Source organism: Cryptomeria japonica, chromosome 11 (assembly GCF_030272615.1).
Source record: "Cryptomeria japonica chromosome 11, Sugi_1.0, whole genome shotgun sequence".
Lineage (NCBI taxonomy): Eukaryota > Viridiplantae > Streptophyta > Pinopsida > Cupressales > Cupressaceae > Cryptomeria > Cryptomeria japonica.
Window position 1 is genome coordinate 367108421 of NC_081415.1, and position 18908 is coordinate 367127328.

The following is an 18908-nucleotide window of genomic DNA, read 5'->3' on the forward strand; positions in this document are numbered from 1 at the left end:
TCCTCTTTTTATTTTCAAATTTGAATTTGCATTCAAATTGCAAGGTCGATTCATGTTTGCCATTAATTTGACTTGATAGTTTTCTTCAGTTCATTGCATTTATAAGGAGAATGGCGGCCTTTTACACTCGATTGTGTGGTTGCAGGTGGGTAGGTGGCTGAGAAGACTAGTGGGTGTACACCCATCGTGTCTTAGATGGGACAAAGTGTGCTTGAAGATGTTATGGTGGTGTCGATACATGTTAGGGCAGTCGTGTCGAACTGGGGAACCGTGTTATATGAAGTTGATGGGTATATGGGCTTGATGGGACATATATATTTGTTATGACTTTAACACGCCAACGTAATTTTGTTGTGTTGGATTTTTACTAGGGTGTTGAGCCTTGGATGAAGCGTATGTTTCGTTGTGAATAGAAAAAAACTTGGTTGTGTGTGTTTTGCTAACGCTGCCCATAATGGGCCAATGTAGGATATGGTAGTGATCTGATAGGTGCTTAATGAATTGACACCGCCTTGGTCGATTGGATAATTATGCATACTTTTGATTACTTTGAATATATATAAATTACAATACATAATTGATATGTGTCCATTTTTTGTCCAATTAATAATAGGCTTAAAAGTGTCTATTTTTTGGAAAAAAAGTTGGCATGTATCGGTTAATGTTGATTATGTGTGGGGCCCAAATGTCACTAGTCCTATAGCACATTTAGGACCTTGTGCACATATCGGGCCCTCTCCCCTAACAGTTTATCAATGTGAAAAGTGTGTAAAGTGGTTTTTTTTTTTTTTAGATCATGAAGACATTTTACACACATCAAAGTCACATTGTAAAAGATGTATATTTTTTAATCTACCTTGTCAATTTTATTATTTGATCAATGGCTACACATTATTTATTTTGATTGGGTTTTTAAAGAATGTAGTGCTATCTATGGTAGGTAAGAATTAAATATGATAGGAGGTTAGAGGAAATGGAGGCAAAAGGACATATTTCATCTCGAGTTAGCTTCTCACTCAGAGATGATATACGACACACAAAGCAATACTAGTCTTATTTTTAGTTTGTCCCCTTTCATTGTTGTTTTGGTTTGTAGATTATTTAAGTTTGTCTCAATTTTGTAGACATAGTGAATGGTACTTATGGGTCATTGAGTTTGCCTCAAATCATATATTTGCAGATTTGTTATTATAGATGATAGAGTTTGTCTCAATTCAAAGGAGTAGTGGTATGACTGTGGATTATTGAATATGTTTCAATTCACAAAGTTTGTCTCAATTCAAAGGAGTGGTATGATTGTGGATAATTGAGTATGTCTCAATTCACACTTATTGTTGAGTTTGCCTCAAATCATAGATTTGCAGATTTGTTATTATAGATGATAGAGTTTGTCTCAATTCAAAGGAGTAGTGTTATGGTTATGGATAATTGACTATGTTTCAATTCACAAAGTTTGACTCAATTCAAACCAGCAATGGTATGATTATGGATAATTGAATATGTTTCAATTCACAAAGTTTGCCTCAATTCAAAGGAGTGGTATGATTGTGGATAATTGAGTATGTCTCAATTCACACATATTGTTGGATTATCAAAATATTTGCCTAGAAATGAGCAGTTTAGAATGTTCTGAAGAGGTTTGGTGATTAGGACATTTGCTTGGACATGTGCCGTTTGAATTGTTCTATTGAAATATGGTGGAGATGCTTCTATAGATTTCTAGTTGAATTGTTGTAGTCAATCCATATTGTTTTTCTTTCTTTTTGTAATGTAAACCTTAAAAGACGTGTTGAAAAAATTAAAGTTTACATTTTTTTTTTATCGATAACATTATATAATATATTGCTTAAAATAGAAAAGTTTTACAACCGAAGAGCAGATAGACATTCTACGACACTATGGGGTCACACCCCTACTACATCAAGGAACCCGACAAGATACCATCCCACCATGGCCAACAACCACAAAAAGCCACTTACATACACAAAAACCACCAAAGAGGCCCCGAACAACCCATGGAACCTATCTACTAAACCACCCCAATGCCTCTTCTCTTGAAAAATTGGGGATACCCCTGCTGGGTCCTACCTCCTGCGTCACGCTCCCTCCACCTGGCACCGTTCTTGGCCTGCTACCACACAGAGACCCACGCTCCACCACCTTCGCCAGTTTCTTTGGAATTTGGTGTTGAACCAAAGGCCTCCCATCCTCATCTAGAGGGGCCTCAAACCAAATGGGAGTCACCTTCCCACGGATCTTCACTCGCTCGGGTCGGCCCCAATTTACGCACAAAGTCCACAATCTCGCCCTATCCTTTCCTTGCGTCCTCCTCCTGCAATGCAACCGACCGGGAAGCTGACCAGATGACAAAAGGCTGCAACGCCCCAACATCCACTCCAATCCTTCTCCGCGGGCCTTCCACCAACTTCAACCCCTCGCCAATGACAACTTGAGCCACCACTTCCTGCAGACCACCCGCCCATTTGGGTCTCAGCACCAGAGAGGTAACCCGTTGCACTTCTTCCACTGACTTTCCCACCTGCAAGGCCAAGGCAGCAAAAAGTGACAAAATGTCAAGGTTTGTTCTCGGCCGCCAATCTAGAGTCAGGAATTCCTCTCCAAACAACAACCTCACTGCCCTCCAGAAATCATCTCCATCCACTCTGAAGATGTTCGTCATCCTATTCATCAAGATCAGCCCACAAAACGCAGGCAATTGCCCATTCGACATCAAAGAAAAATTTGCTTCCATCCTTTCTCACTATTGCACAAGAGAAACCCTGTTCACACCGCCTACCACCAAGCATCCACCACAAAATGTCACGAATCAAAACTCAAAGGCCTTTAAAAGCCACCACCATCACATGTCATGATTTCTCCACACGCTTCGCAAAAAACTAAGCATCATCGCCAGTCACTCACACCGATCGCCTCCATCATCATCCATCACCGCAAGGCCACTTGCAGTAACGTCATCGATCACACACCACGAGGATCTTTAATTCCCACAGGATGGCTACAAATGGTCACTTGAAATCGAGCTCAGGTTCACTTTTCTATGATAAGCCAACTAACCAAATTCAAAATCAAGAGGACTAAAATTTCTAAAGTCCTCGAACAAACTAAACTTATTTTCCAAGGAGCCATTCGCTCCCACATTTGAAAGTTTGTCAGCTTCCAAGTTTGCTTCCCGGAGGACATGAGTCACCTTAAAATCTTCAAGACCGCCCAACAGAAGTTGCATTCTTCGAACCTACTTGTCTAAGTGCCACGCCTCCATTCGGCCTCGAGCTATCCCATTCACCACAACCTGAGAGTCTCCTTCCAAATGGAGTTTCTTCACTCCCAGTTTCCTAGCCATTAGGATAGCTTCTAACGCTGCTTGACACTCAACAACGTTGTTCGATCCATCCACCAATCTTTTAGCACTAATGGCCAGAGTGTTGCCCCGATCGTCGCGAGCAATCACCCCAACACCAGAAACCCCTGGGTTGCCTCTCGATGCGCCATCGAAATTAATCTTAATCCACCCCTTTTTCTGGCGGAGTCCACCCAGGTATTGATTGACCTTGACTCTGAAGATTAGCCCTCAGTAGCCCATTAACAGGCCTGAACTTAACCAAAGGCCAGCTTGACAAAATGCCAGCATCAAACTGACTGAAAGGAACCTTAGCTAAGTTCACATGAGAGGCAGCATTAGAAACAAGTTTTGAAACGACCCTCTCCAATCTGATCAAAAAACGCTTACTATTTTCCGCTTTTCCTTCAAACACTCTTCGATTTCGTTCCTTCCATAGTTCGCATAAAACAGTAGAGGGCAAAATCTTCCATATGGCGGCAAAGATAGAAGTCTTACCCAAAGCCGGCCAAGATTCCAACCATTCACTCAAGTTCCTTGCCATGGGGCCCTTCCAATTCAATCTCTACAACCCAAAGAGCCACGCTTCCTGAGAAAAATCACAGTTGAGCAGAAGATGGTCCACATCTTCCTCCGCCTTTTCACAGAGCACACAGCGGAATGGACCAGCAAACCCCATTTTCCTCAGACGATCTCCATAAAGAATCTGCCTATTTCCAGCAAGCCAAGAAAATGCCCCCGCTTTCAGAAGACAAACATTATTCCAACACACCTTAGCTTCCCATTCCTTCATCCTACCTTCACTCTCCAAAAGAGAGACCCCCACTTTCACAGAGTAGCAGCCACTCTTGGTCCCACACTAGACTATTTCATCCTCCTCCATCGAAAACGAAACTTCTCAGTTTTCCAGGATCTTTCTCAGATATCTTACCTCCTCCGCCCCCAAATTTAACTCCCGAGGATCCTTCCAACTCCAACGCTGTCCCAACAAAGGCATATCTTGCGACAAAAAATCCCTCACCTTTGAGCCCCAAACCTGACCAATCTTTAAAACAATTTGCTGGGGGGCCTGAGAATCCAATGATGGATGTCCATCCCAAGAAACCTGCCAAAAGCTCGCCTTTCGCCCATCACCAATACGCCAAGATAGATGATTTGTGATCAGGCTCCTGCAACTCACCAAAAAATTCCACAAAGCAAACCCTCTCGGGGGATCTTCAACCGTTAGAATCATTTCCTTTTCCCTACTATCCAAATATTTAGCTTGTAGAATTCTGATCCACCTCTGCTCCAGCTTACTGTACATTTGCCACACCAACTTAGCCCCCATGGCCTCATTAATAAGTCTCCAATCCTAGAGCCTCGCCCCTCCCCCTCCTTTGGGTTTACAAACTCTGTCCCAAGCCATGAGCAGAATTTTATCCTGTTCTTGATTTCCATTCCATAAAAACTTTCTCATCTTTTGCTGCATATTCTTAATGATCGAACCTGGGAGTTTAAAACAAGCCATAGGGAAGATAGGCATAGCCGAGACAACTGACTTCAGCATTAGAAGACGACCAGCCAAAGAAAGCCACTTGCTCTTCCATCCCTCCATCTTTGCTTTGCAACCATCTAGCAACTCTTTCCAAATGGTTGTCTTACCTGCTCCAGAAAAGAGTGGCATACCAAGGAACTTACCAGGCAGTTGTCCAATCTTTATCCCAAACAATCTAGCAATAGCTCTCTGAGACCAACATTCTGTGTGGAAAAAAAAGATCTCCGATTTGAGCCAATTAATTTCCTGACCAGTGGCCCAACTAAATCTGTTCAACACTTTCTTCATAACCGAAGCCTCGTGCATAGAAGCAACATTGAAAAGACATGTGTCATCAACAAACTGAGAATGAGTTGTGGAGTCCACCCCTCAAGCAATCTCAATACCCTTCCACAACCCTTGTGCTCTCTTGTGAGCAATCGACCGTCCAAGAACTTTAGCCAACAAAATAAAGAGAGAGGGGGAAATTGGATCCCCTTGCCGAATACTCCGTGACGTCGAAAAGAAGCCTTGAGGACTGCCATTAACTAAAACCGAAGTTGAGAATTGCATAATCATACTAGAAATCCACTTAACCCAAGACTTACCAAATCCAAACCTTACAAGCACAACCACCAGGAAAGACCTATCCACTCTATAGCAGGCTTTTCAAATGTCAAGCTTCAAGATCATTCTTCTTTGTCTATCCTTCATTGCCGTGTGGATTGCCTCATGGGCCACAATCACCCTGTCCACAATGTTCCTTCCAGGAGTAAAACCACTCTGTTCACAAGAGATCAACTTATCTAAAATTAACTTGAGCCTATTAGCAACAACTTTTGTGATGATTTTGTAGATGGTGTTGCACAGTGAAATAGGACGGAACTCCTCCATCCCTTCCGGCTTGGCCTTCTTTGAGATTAGCGCCACCAGAGTGCAATTAAATTCCTTCAAAACTGTGAGATTTTGCCAAGATCAAGAGGCAATGGAAAGCACAAATAAGAGAGACAAAATATATGATAGAAATAAACTGTATTCTATCAAGATGAAAATACTGATCAACTGGATCATCAATCGATCGTTACATACAATGAATATGAGTCTGCTTATATAGGCAAGGCTATATGGATATGTGAGCACACAAAGATGACATGTGGCTCAATAAGAAACAAGGGTAGGTAGGAAATAGGTGTGGGTAGGTAGGAGAAACAATATAATATTCCACATGAGGTGGATCACCCACTGAATGTGGAGTGTAACAACAAGATCACACGTGGAAATTCTCTTACACACACTATCCGAATGTGGCACAAACACCCAAGTGTCTCATACCCAAACTACTATGAAATGCATGTACTTAAGTAAACTTAAGTATAGTGTAATAATATTCATGATGAATATTTATTTACACCAGCAAAAACAAAGCCTTTGGACCTTGACTCTTCAACCACAGCTAACAAATCCTCACCAAGCACATCCCAAAAGAACTGAAAAAAGAACGCCTGGAACCCGTCTGGTCCTGGTGCTTTCTCCCCACCTAACCCAAAAACAGCAGATTTGACTTCCTTCAACGAAACTGGTTCCTCAAGCATGATATTGTCCTCCCTCGAAACTAAGGGAGGGATTAACTCCAGAAGCTTGGTCTGCAAGCCCGACTGAGCCACCCCACTTCTCCTCCATAGATTTTCGAAGAAGTCAACAGCCTCTTTGTTTATGCAGTCTGAGTCTTCAGTGATCGTGCCATCTGCAAGTCGCAGGGAGAGAATCTTATTAAGACTTCGCCTTGCTTTCACCGAACTGTGGAAGAATTTCGTGTTTCTATCACCAGCTTTAAGCCAGTTTTCTCACGACTTCTGTTTCTAGTAAATCTCCTCCCTCTGCAAAACTTCTCCATAATTGCTAAGCAGATCTTTCTTCGTGAGGAAGTCCACTTCATCCATCCCTTCAGCCAAGACTTTCACATTCAAAGCCCCCAAATCCCCTTCTAGCCTTCTCTTTTCAAGACAGATATTGCCAAACACCTCCCTATTCCATGATTTTAATTTTTGTTTCACAAAGCTAAGCTTCTTAAAAAACTGAAAGGCCAAGAAACCTTCCACCACGGCTCCTTCCACCACCAAGCTACACGATCTCTAAAACTCAGTTCTCTTAACCACATCTTTTCCACCTTGAAGGGACACCGAATTGGTACTTCATCTTTCTGCACTACCAAAGAGACCGAGAAATGGTCTGATCCTGAAATAGCTAACACCTTAGCTTCAAAAACCAAAGGGGCTAAATTCCAATCCCCTGCCAGGAAGAATCTATCTAGTTTCTCAGCAATGTTGGAAAAGCCCCTTCGTTTGTTAGTCCATGTAAAAATCCCACCTTTAGCTGCCACTTCAAACAGAGCATTAACATTAACAAAAGACTGAAAATCCGATTGCGACCTGCACAACCTCCTCACCCCTCCACGTTTATCTGAGAAAGAAAGGGTGGCATTGAAGTCCCCAACAACAATAGCTAAAGACGACCTCACTTCCTCTAAACGCTTAGAAATATCCTCCCATAATCTGCACTTTTCCACAGCCAAAGTCGACCCATAGACATTAATAAGAAAACAAGAAAAATTCATGGTCTTCGAATTCACCTTTTCGATCTGCCAATGTTTAGAACATGAAACAACATCCACTTGAACAGCCAATGGATTACACAGAATGCCAAGCCCACCTGATGCCCCTTCTGAATCCACAAAAGATGCAGACCACCTCTGCCTAACCCCAAACATACAAGCAGCAGCATCACGACCCAACTTTGTTTCCTGAATGCAAATAACTTCCGGCTTAGCCTGATCAAAGCCTCTTTTGATCAGACGTCTCTTGTCAGGGGCATTGCAGCACCTTGACATTCCAGGTTAGGAACTTCATTGCTGTCCAAGAGAGAATAAGTCTCTCCCAGATCTAAGTAGCCTTATCTGGCCCTTCATGTTGCCTGCTTCCTCGCGCAACTTATGCCTATTCTTCCTTCCTCTCAAATTCCCTTTGGACTTAGTGGGATTTGTTTTGGTCTGTTTAATGGTCCTAACCTCTGTCTCCCCTATTTCTGCAGACAATCCCAAAGTATCATCGCTAAATCCGTCTTCCTCCTCAGACTCCAGCTCTGCTGAAAAACCATCCACCTTGCTTGTGGACATATTGATGTCCTTGAAACTGATTGCTTTTCCATCCACACTCCCAACCAAATCATCTGAAACAAATGGGGACTTTGCAGTCAAACCCGTCCCCTGCCCCTACAGCCCATCCGTCGAGGTGTTGTAGAACCTATGCTGGTTTGGAAAACCCCTACCGACTGCACAGTCCTTTAAAACATGCACAAGCGCAACCTCCACCGGCTTTCCTTCTAGATGAGAACAGTCACCCCCACCATTTCCAAAACAATCTTGACCCACACTCTCCCCAACCAGACATTCTGCTTGAATCTGGGACAGCTCCACAACAAACTCACCCAGACCGTCGAACACAATCTCAACAATCTTTTCTCCAGCCAAACCAGAGGCCTTCTGCGACATTTCCTGAACTGGATAAAAGTCACTTGGTACTCCCATCCCCTCTGGAATATCTGGGCTGTGCCGAAGAACCCCATCCCTTGCAACCGCCCCTCCAGCGCACGATCTGCCCTTCCTTTCCCCTTCTGCCCAGACAGACAATCACAGTCCTCATGACCCCATTCTTTGCAGGACTTGCATTTAACCATAATTTCTTCTACTTCTATTTCTTGTCTCCATAAACCCTCTAGAGATCTTATCTCAACGACCTTCGGGAGCCCTAGATGAGGCTTCCACATAACACAGATTCAGGCATACATGCATGAATTAAGTTTGTCGACTGCTTCATCTGACTTGATGAATCTCCCTAGTTTCTCACCTATACTCTTGAAAACTTTCTCCTTCCAGTATTTATGCGGGAGATTATACAATCTTATCCAAACAAGAATTTCCTCAATAGTGGCTTGTCTAGGGTCAAAATTAGGGGTCCAATCCTTAATAAAAAAACCCACTCCCGACATCAAAAAAGGCCTTGAGTCCATCAATGCATTCTTCTCCTCAACTGACCCAGCAATGATAAGAAAAAACCCATTTGTTAGGGTTTTAATCTCAAAGTGATTCCCCCATTCTTCATTGACCCAGTTTCTCACCCTAGGGAAAGCTAGCCAATCACCTCCCCACTTCATGAAAAATGCTCTGTCACGCAAGACTTGTACCGATTCCTTCCAAGCCTTTGAATTGATGCAAATACTGACCGACCGCTTCTCAAACGTTGTCGGTATTCCACCGATGGTAAGGTCTTTAGGGGGTACCTAAAATTTCTTCCTCAACCTTTCCTCTGATTGTTGCTTGCTCCACTTTGGAAGATTCAAATACCGTGAGTGACCCCATTTGGTTTTGTCTTGCTCAAACGGGAATTTGTTTTTCCCCCAGCTAAAAACCTCCCTTCTCCTCCTTCCCATTTCCTGCCACTGCCACTGATTTGAACGCGGTGGGTGCCATGGCCGCTGGTTTTCCCTCAGTCTGTGATCGTGTTCCCATCCTCACGACTGAACAACGCCTCCACCTGTAAACCCTAGCTTCCTTCCGCGCTCCGCCATAACTCAAATAAGTTTACATTTTTAATAAAGTTACTTTAATGGACTTGAGATTAGGTTTAACAAATTATTAACTGGGAAGTTACATTCCTATAGATTAGAAGGTTGGTTGGTTGTTTGGTTGACTGAAAACAAATGCTTTAAGCCATTCAAATGTAATGTGAAATATACCCAACAAATCAATATATTATTATGTGGAATTATGTGATGTAATCCACCATTTTTAACATGACAAATAAATTTTCAGAATGCATGAGCAAATAATTTTCTGGCACATGTTATAACACTTCTGATCATTGAAAACCCAGTTGATATGGCATTTGATTTTTATTTAATTTCCATATTCAGTTATGGGGATTTTATTCTGCTCTTTAAATCAATGTCATGAAACAAAGGCAATTTATTCTGTTGATGGCTCTATTTTTAATACTTTGATAATCTGTGGTGCATGAATATGTCAAAATCTTTTAGAGTTACAAGAAAGAATTAGGGTAGAACACTGATATCATCCACTCACACCAATACACACTCTAACCCTCTTACTTCGAATGAGAATCGACAACCATTTTATGGTTGTTATTTCCTAATACAGAAAAATCCCAAATGGACCCGCCTTAGCAAATGAACAATGAGTCACATAACCGATAATTTTATAAAAAGTTCTCTTTCATTACATACAGCAGTATTATATTAATTTCATGTTATTGTTCAATGCTCTGTACCTTTTTTTCCATGAAGACCAGAAGCAGATTAGCAGAAGTAGCAACTTCAGCTATTTTATTGAAACAAAATGCTATGAACCGAGGCAAATATATCTAGTGAAAGTTGATTACTCAAAAGATTTGTTATTACCTTCAATCCTTCATACTTGTTTGGCTAGCATATAAGGTCATATATTGAGAAAATGGACACTGATGATGGTGGGGAATTTGTTCTCTTACTGTGTAGATGAAAAGTGGCTAATGGACATGCATGCATAAGATGGACAGTGGCTTGAGAATAAAAATTGTGCGCAGGATTACTTTAGAGATGAGGCATAAGATAACAGAGATTGATTTTGTGGGTGAGCATGTAAACAGAAACAAATTTCACCTTTTACTTTTTGGGGTACTGCTCTGTCTACTCACATGGTTGAGTCTATCAACAACTTCTCTCATGGTGGGTCTTTCTGAGTATGACGATTTGGTACAATCCAGTGCAATTTTCAATACCAGGAACATCTCTACTTCTTCAGAAGAAGTGTACGGTCCTAAACGAGTATCTAAGACCTCACACCCCATAGAATCCTCACAAAGGCATGACTGAACCCATGCTACCATATTCATGCCCTCAGGAAAGCTTTCATCTGTGGGAATTTTTCCACTTACCAACTCCATCAACACAACCCCTACACTGTAAACATCACTCTTCTCTGTTGCTCTCATTGAGTAAGCAAATTCTGCAAGGGAGAAGTTGAAAAAATGAAAATCAATTAGGACCATTCAATGAATATATCAGTATTACTATCAGCAGAAATTAAACATGAAAGGTATGACTTAGAAAATAACTTCCACTCATAAGACTCTCTAGGAGCTAGGACATTCAAGGGTCTCCTATATCTTAATCTTTATTTTGAGCTGGTGATACTGGGGCATCAGAGTCTGTCATAAGTACATGTTAATTTTGATTTGAGCTCGAAAACTCGAGGATTAGAGGCTACCGTACGTAGATTTTGTTTCGGATTTGAACTTGTGAGAGTCAAGGTCAAATGCTGTAGACTTTGATTTTGACTATCCTGCACTATTCAGGTGCCTAAGTTATAAGTACGAGTTCTGGTGAACAACCCTGCAACATGTTCCTATATCATATAGGACTTCGATTTTAATTTTTGACTATCCTGCACTTTTCAAGACCCTGGCTATCCAGCCATCTAAGAAGCAACTTTTAATGAAGAGCTTTCAAAAAATCTTCTAAGTATCTTTTCAAGTGCCTAAGTCAAAAGCATGGTGTCCGGTGATTGACCCTGCATACTGTACTGGGCCTGTACCTTATCACAGGTTCATTGAGTGTATGATAAGGCCCACTAGAAATATTTTGAAAAATTAGAAAAATTGCTAGACAGAAATAGGCATGACCTGCCACTTGTAGACAAGTTTGTAATTAACAAAAAAAAAACATAAAATCATAGTTACGATGATTACAACTGCAAGGCATTCTATTTTTTAGAGGGTTAGCCCAGCGACCCAGAGCCTTAGCTCTTAGTTACATGGCGAGCCTCCCTCCCCCTATAACCTCTTGTGTGTGCAATGGACCTCACACCACACATTGCATTTAAGTCAGGAATTGAAACCATAACCTAGGCTACCCAAAGCACTAGCTGAGATCGAGTTAACTGACCCAGGGGGCCTAACTGCAAGGTATTTGTTAGGCACAGCTAAGGCAGTTAAAATCATAATTACAAACAGATCCACAGAGCACAATAAGGCACTTTTAAGGCAATTAATACAAAAGAATCGTTGTTTATTTTTTCATCATTTTTGAGCGGGTGAGGATTCATGGCTTAGATGCTAGCCAGAGCTTACTAGTGTTCCAATCTGGGTTGTGGAGAATCTCACCAGAAGGGGGTATGCATCTGTTGCTGATACAAGTGACAGGGATTAGACCTAATCGCGTGGGAATTTACCATGGCCCTGGTAACAGTAAAACCTCAATAATCTCAACTTTGTGGCAACTGGCAAGAAGGTTAAGGGGGGTTTATCCTAGACAGAAAAATGGTAGAGAGCTAGTAAGAAAACTTTTGGATTTGCACAGGCTTAATATACGAATTCCAAGACTTAAAACCAAAGAAATCTGAATTATCAAATAAAGCTTACACACTAAAAGATTAAAGAGATCTACGATATCCAAGTCTTCAAAATGGTCAAGAATATCAAGAAACAAGAATTTATAAGGTTACATAGCAATTCAAACCTGGAGCTATGTAGCCATAGGAGCCAGCAAACAAGGACGTAGAATATGTCGACTTGGATGCATCCACAGACTTTGCCAGCCCAAAATCACCCACATGGGCTTCGCCTTCAGAATCTAGAAGAATATTACTTGATTTGATGTCTCTATGTATTATTCTCGGAACACAATCATGGTGAAGATACGCAACACCTTCAGCCATGCCAATAGCAATCTTGAGACGGGACTCCCAAAACAGCTTCTTGGCCAAAGAACCGTGTAGCCTGTCCCATAGGCTTCCATTTGGCATAAAATCATAGACCAACAAATTTGTGCCTTGGTGAGAACAACAGCCAACCAATTTGACAAGGTGCCTATGTCGAATCCTGCCAAGGGTCTGCAATTCTCGAACAAAACTTTTATCATGAAGTGGATCATCATCACTGAAGACAATTTTCTTCACTGCAAATACCTCTCCACTACTCATTTCAGCCCTGTAAATTGTCCCAAACCCTCCCGATCCAATAATGAATTCATCACTGAGATTGTCTGTAGCTTCCATGATGTCTCCGAAGGTCCACCTGCTTTGTCTTTTGCCTAACCCACTTTGCTGGCTTTTGTATATATAGGAAGGTCCTGCTGGTGGTTCCCAGGCTGACGAAACTCTCAAGAATAGGAAAATAACAATTACAACCAGAATAGCAAAACCCACTACTCCTGCAATAGAAATTCCTATAATTGTACCTGTTGATAATCCTTTCTTCTCAGAGGCCAAGTCATCTGTTACACAGGAAATCAGAGGATGACCACAAAGGCTTGGATTTTTTTCAAAGGAAGTCCAAGGCCATTTTGAAAGACTTGGAGGCAGTTGCCCCTCAAGCCTATTGTTGGCTAGATTGAGAGTATTCAAGCTACTGAGACCTGCAAGCTCTTGTGGGACATGACCTTCAAGTTGATTGTTAGAGAGATCCAGTACTTCTAACTTTACTAAGTTACCAAGTGAAGTGGGAATCGTTCCAGATAATTTGTTACCGCTCAAGTCCAGAAATCGTTGTAGATTTGCAAGCATTCCAATCTCCATTGGAATGGATCCTGCGAGAGAATTATTTGAAAGCCTGAGTTCAAAGAGAGATTGACAATTTTGTATAGAGATGGGAATTTTTCCTGATAGCTGGTTGTTCTGCATGTCTAAGACATTGAGGGCAGCCAAGTTTCCCAGGTGGGAGGGCAAATCTCCAGATAGTCGATTGTTGTCCAGAAACAATGTGAGTAGACTTGTGCAGTTGGAGAGCTGTGGAGGAATAGTTCCATTCAGAAAATTGAACGACAGTTTTAGCTCCCCCAGCTCCTGCAGATTTCCAATCCATGCAGGAATTGACCCTGAAAGCTTATTGTTGTTGAGGTCAAGATGACCCAAATGCTTACAATTAGCTAGAGTTGCAGGAATAACTCCAACTAATCTATTTAAGGATAAATCCAACAATTTCAGCTCTGTTATCTGGCCCAATTCTGAAGGAATGCTGCCGTTCAGAAGATTTGTACCCAGTCTAAGGCGTTCTAGAGTTGGAGAATTGCCAAGTTGTGGAGGTATTCCACCCTCAAAGCTATTATTTGTCAAATCCAATGATAGATACAAGCTTGATGAAGACAAAGGAACCATGCTTCCACTCAACCTGTTGTTTGAGAGGTTTACCCTTGTCAAATTCTTGCACCTGGAAAGCTCATGGGGAAGGGACCCTTCTAAGGAATTATTGTACAGAATCAGAAATTGTAAGCTTTCAAGAAGTCCAAAAGTAGCAGGAATTGTTCCCGAGAGTCTATTGTCTGCAAAGTCCAACGTCGCCAGATTTTTGCACTCTCCCAAACTCGGAGGAATCTGACCATCCAAGTCATTTTGTCTGAGATGTAAGAAAGTCAGATTTCTTAGTCTCCCAATGGTGATGGGTATGCTCCCCGAGAAATGGTTTCCAAATAAATCAATCTCGGCTAAATTTGAACACCCACCTATCTCAACAGGAATAATGCCAGACAGCTGATTTTCATACAGATACAAAATTTCCAGGTTCTCAAGTTGTCCAATCTCCGATGGAACCTCACCACTAAGTTGATTGTGGAACAAAGCAAGAGTTTCTAAATTGGTCAGGTTACCAATGCTTGTAGGGATATTTCCTGTCAAGCTATTGTTGTGCAGCAGAAGATTAGTGAGATTAATTAAACCACCAATATTGGAGGGAATTGAACCATTGAGCTCATTATTGGAAAGATCTAACTCCTCCACATATGAACAATTCACTATGTCTTCTGGAATGCCTCCAGTGAGGCCATTATTTGACAGATAAAGATGTCCCAATGTTGTGTTCTCACAAAGCCTTTTCGGAATGGTGCCTTGCAAAGAATTATTTGACAAAACCAGGAACTCTAGATTCTGTAGCATACTAAGCTCGGTGGGAATGATCCCAGTAAGATTGTTGCTAGACAAATCTAAAGTCTTAAGCTGCAGAAGCATACTGAGTTCCGATGGAACATTACCACTAAGCTTGTTTCCAAGCAGATTCAAATAAACAAGACTACTAAGCTTACCAAGCTCAGGAGGGACAGGTCCGGACAGCGTATTGTTTGCCAGATTCAGTTTCACAAGTTGCTGGAGAGTGCTCAATGTAGCTGGGATTTCCCCTTCCAGGTTGTTGGCTGCAAGAGATAAGACTTGGAGACCGCTGCATTGCGCAAGTTCCTTGGGGATTGTGCCATTCAGTCCATTCTCCTGTAAATTTAATGTTTGAAGCTCTGCCAGCTGTCCTAGCTCAGGCGGTATGGGGCCATTCAGCAAACAAGTAGCAAGTCCCAGAGTTGTCAACTTGTTCAATTTGCCTAGCTCGGGAGGAATCCTTCCCAACAAGTCATTATCTCCAATTCTCAAAACAGTGAGCCCTTTGAGCATGCCCAGCTCCTTTGGAATGCTTCCGGAGAGCCCATTAGAATAGAGCAGTAACACAGAGAGCCTTGAGAGATTCCCAAGCTCAGGAGGAATGGGGCCTGTCAGATGATTAGAGGACAGGTCCAGGAATTGGAGGTCCTGTAGTTTGCCCAGAGCAGGGGAAATGCTCCCGGACAGAGAAGAAGATGATAAATTGAGGCCCACAACGGTATTATCCTTGGAGCATGATATCCCACTCCATTCACACACAGGTGTGGAGTGAGACCAGCTCCCCACTGCCCCAAATGGATCCTGGAACCTATCCTTGCTCTCCAAAAGCCACCACGAGTCTTCCAACAGTGAACAATACCACCCATTTAAGCTCACCAGCACCAACACCATCACCACAATCCATCTCCATCTCCATCTCCACTCGCACAAGCACAAGCTCATCTTTGACCTCACTATCCCTCTTCCTCTGTTCATGGAATGCTTTCGCTTTCAAGGATTTTCACGTAAGCACCTTCCGCCATGCAAACAAAATATCCTTAGAAATGACTATGAGGAAGTTTGCGCCTCTGCACCGCAAAATCCAAGTCGAATCATATAATAAATGCTAGGTGGCCCTCAATTCTAATTCATCACCCCCCTGCCTTGCAGCCACGCACCCGTTTTGTCAGTAGTCGGCCCTCTGCCGCTGCATGCATCAAACATCGAGCAGCGTTTCTGCAGTCAAGTTTAATGGAGCATTTAAGGCACATGACAGAAATTCAATGAACAGCGAATTTACTCTCCCTCACCTCCCATGCATTAATTATACGCAGAGTCTCTTCTTTTGGTTGGGTGGGTAGGATTGAGCTGCCCCTTTCAATGCACTGAAAATGATTGGGCTGTGAGCCTTGTCACAGACATTTCATTTAGAGACTCTGCACATAACTAATAAAAAGCTTACATGTCACACTATTGCTCAAATATCGAGAACCTCTCTTACAAGTATTTGAAGGTGGTGGGGTGTTTTGTTATTTGGATTGTATTGAGAGAGATAAAGTTAGCAGGTGAGGTTTTGCATAAACTAGGAGAAAGTCAACAAGATGGTCACTACATGCGTCATGCATCACCAGTTTGATTCTCAAGGAGTAATGGGACAAGCTCATTTTTTATCTAGGTAGGAACACAAATCTCATGTTTGCAGCAGCTCCAAGCTTTCAAAGTACAATTTGTTACACATCGCTGTCCGTTGACTTTGTCTGCTACTGCTTCATTCCAAGCTCACAGATGATGTGCTAATGGCTGCCATTCCCAACACGTAAAAACAATTTTAAAAGCTTTTCAAATTGTCTGACCTACCTAGCTTGTAGGTAGGTCCCCTGCCTGGAGAAAATAGCATACGATAGCTTCCGTGGGCAGTAAAGTCTTTGAAATTTACATGAAGATCACTGGAAATGCAGATGATTTAGGTACTTTTCAAGAATTATTCAGAAAGGAAGTACTTGAGTGAAAGAAAAGAGATGTTGATGTGGATTTAAGAATTGGGTTTGCAACATTGCCTCAAAGTATAAAATTCACATCATGATCATGCACCTAAATACAAAGAAGAGAGGTCTAGAAATGGTTCAAGTTTGGTAACCTCTTTTCCTCCAACTCCATTAAATTCCTTGCTGTCCCACTATCCAACTACTCTTTTATCCATCCAAAGTCCAAACTGAACAAAAAAGTTAAACCCTGCAGAATAGATGAACAGATTTTGATTTTAAAGTTGTCTATAAATTACTGCTATTTTTGTTTTAAACGGCTGTCGTTGGTGGCACTTGCATGCAAATGAATAGTGGGTAGACAATTATTTACTTTGTGGGTATTGACCGTATGTTGCAAATTAGTTGTCATAGAGAATCCTGACAAAACCCATCAATCTGTATTCTGTATGGAATCTCTATCTCTATTCATTCATTCACTGTACAGTTACACATGCAAAATTTGTTTCTCCAATGAAACAGAGTTGCCAAATTTATCTGCAAGTGTCTGTCACATGCAGCTACTAGACTGTCAATATTCGAATGTAGTTAGCTGATAACGCCCTCATGTATTTCGTCCACTCTACTTGTCACTGTCAGATCTCCCAAGTGAAGAAAGAAAACGGAAACATTTTCTTTCTCCAGCACAGAACTGATATTTTCTTTCACGCACCCTGCGTTTCCCCCATCTCACCCAACTTCCAAATTCTAATATATATCAAGCGAAGCCTTTAACTCTGTTTGGTTGTGCTTCCAAACAATTAGCCAAATAAGTTTGCATCACACTTGCTCTTTATAAGAAACCCATTGTTTATTTTTCTAATTATTTATTTTATTTTATTTTGAAAGGTGCAGAAAATATTATATATGCATTTGTTACTTTTTGATAATTTCAAATTTCATATTAATATATATATATTATTTTATAACTTTAATATTATAATTAGTATATGTTATAGACAAGGTCAAAACAAAAGCATCTTCTTATGTCATAACATTTTAAATTATTGATACAGAAATTTATTTTTATTATTATTATAATATCAATTTTTTAAAAGGTTTACATTACATTTTAAATTTCAGCTCTTGTTGATTTTTAACAATATTACTATTGACTTATCATTATTTAAATAGTATATAAATAAATTCTATCATAGATAAAATAAATTGACCACACAATTAATGATTTAAAATTAGATGTTGATTCATGAAAATATATTTTTTATGGTAAAAATCAAATATTTTTGGATGCTCTTTTCTTTTATATTTCGGTAAATAATGACTAAGTTATTCATATGCATTGATTAGTGTGTAAGATGATGAATTGATTTGTGGAAGGTAGCAAACAACATTATTCAAATTTGTCTAAGGTCTACAAATTAACCCAGGTCAATTCTATGCATATAGATCTAAATCTCTAAACTTTTAAATTCAAATTTGTTAAATTGGACCTATGTGTCCTCCCCTTACTAATCTTCATGAAGTGACTAAAATATAAATTAGTTTAAATTACATAGATAGTGTATTTAAAGACTAGAAATATGTTAATAAATATTTAATTCAAGAATAACAAAACAAAAAACTATCACATATTATATGTTGCATTTTGATCTTGATTTATGATCTTGTTGAATTGATTAGCCTAGATTTAATTGAAAAGAACATAATCCTTGCTTAATTTTTTTTAAATAATATTAATATATACTAAATTTAATTATCAAAATTATGAATTCATTTGCATAGAACATATTAAATCTTTTCAAAATATCTACTTATACAAATCTAAAATTTATTTTCTTACATATATCTAGATCAAATGTATGGACTCTGTGTGTGTGAAAAAGTGGAATAAGTCTATAAGCTGCAAGACACAACACTTCAATTAAGTCATTACATGTATGGTTAGACAGATATAAGCATGAATATGAAAACCATAACAAATCGACTAATTCCCTTCTAAAAGATGCGAGTATAAGATTGCTCTCAGATTTGTATAAGCAATACCAGTGACTAGACTACATAAGACGAAGGATTTAATCTATATGAGTATGAGATAAAGCTAAA

General features: G+C 40.5%; 2 protein-coding genes across 2 annotated transcripts; both read right to left on the reverse strand.

Moving 5' to 3' along the window:
- Positions 1 to 3923: 3923 nt before the first annotated feature.
- On the reverse strand, positions 3924 to 4688 carry LOC131860212 (uncharacterized). The gene is made up of 2 exons (XM_059214594.1): positions 4290 to 4688; positions 3924 to 4163 (listed from the first exon to the last, which is right to left on the reverse strand). The coding sequence occupies exons 1-2, from the start codon at positions 4686 to 4688 to the stop codon at positions 3924 to 3926; spliced, it is 639 nt and encodes a 212-aa protein (XP_059070577.1).
- Positions 4689 to 10108: 5420 nt separating this feature from the next.
- On the reverse strand, positions 10109 to 16436 carry LOC131049229 (LRR receptor-like serine/threonine-protein kinase GSO1). The gene is made up of 2 exons (XM_057983275.2): positions 12444 to 16436; positions 10109 to 10932 (listed from the first exon to the last, which is right to left on the reverse strand). Exons 1-2 carry the CDS (start codon positions 15817 to 15819, stop codon positions 10583 to 10585), a joined length of 3726 nt encoding a protein of 1241 aa, XP_057839258.2. The 5' UTR covers positions 15820 to 16436; the 3' UTR covers positions 10109 to 10582.
- Between the last annotated feature and the right edge of the window lie 2472 nt (positions 16437 to 18908).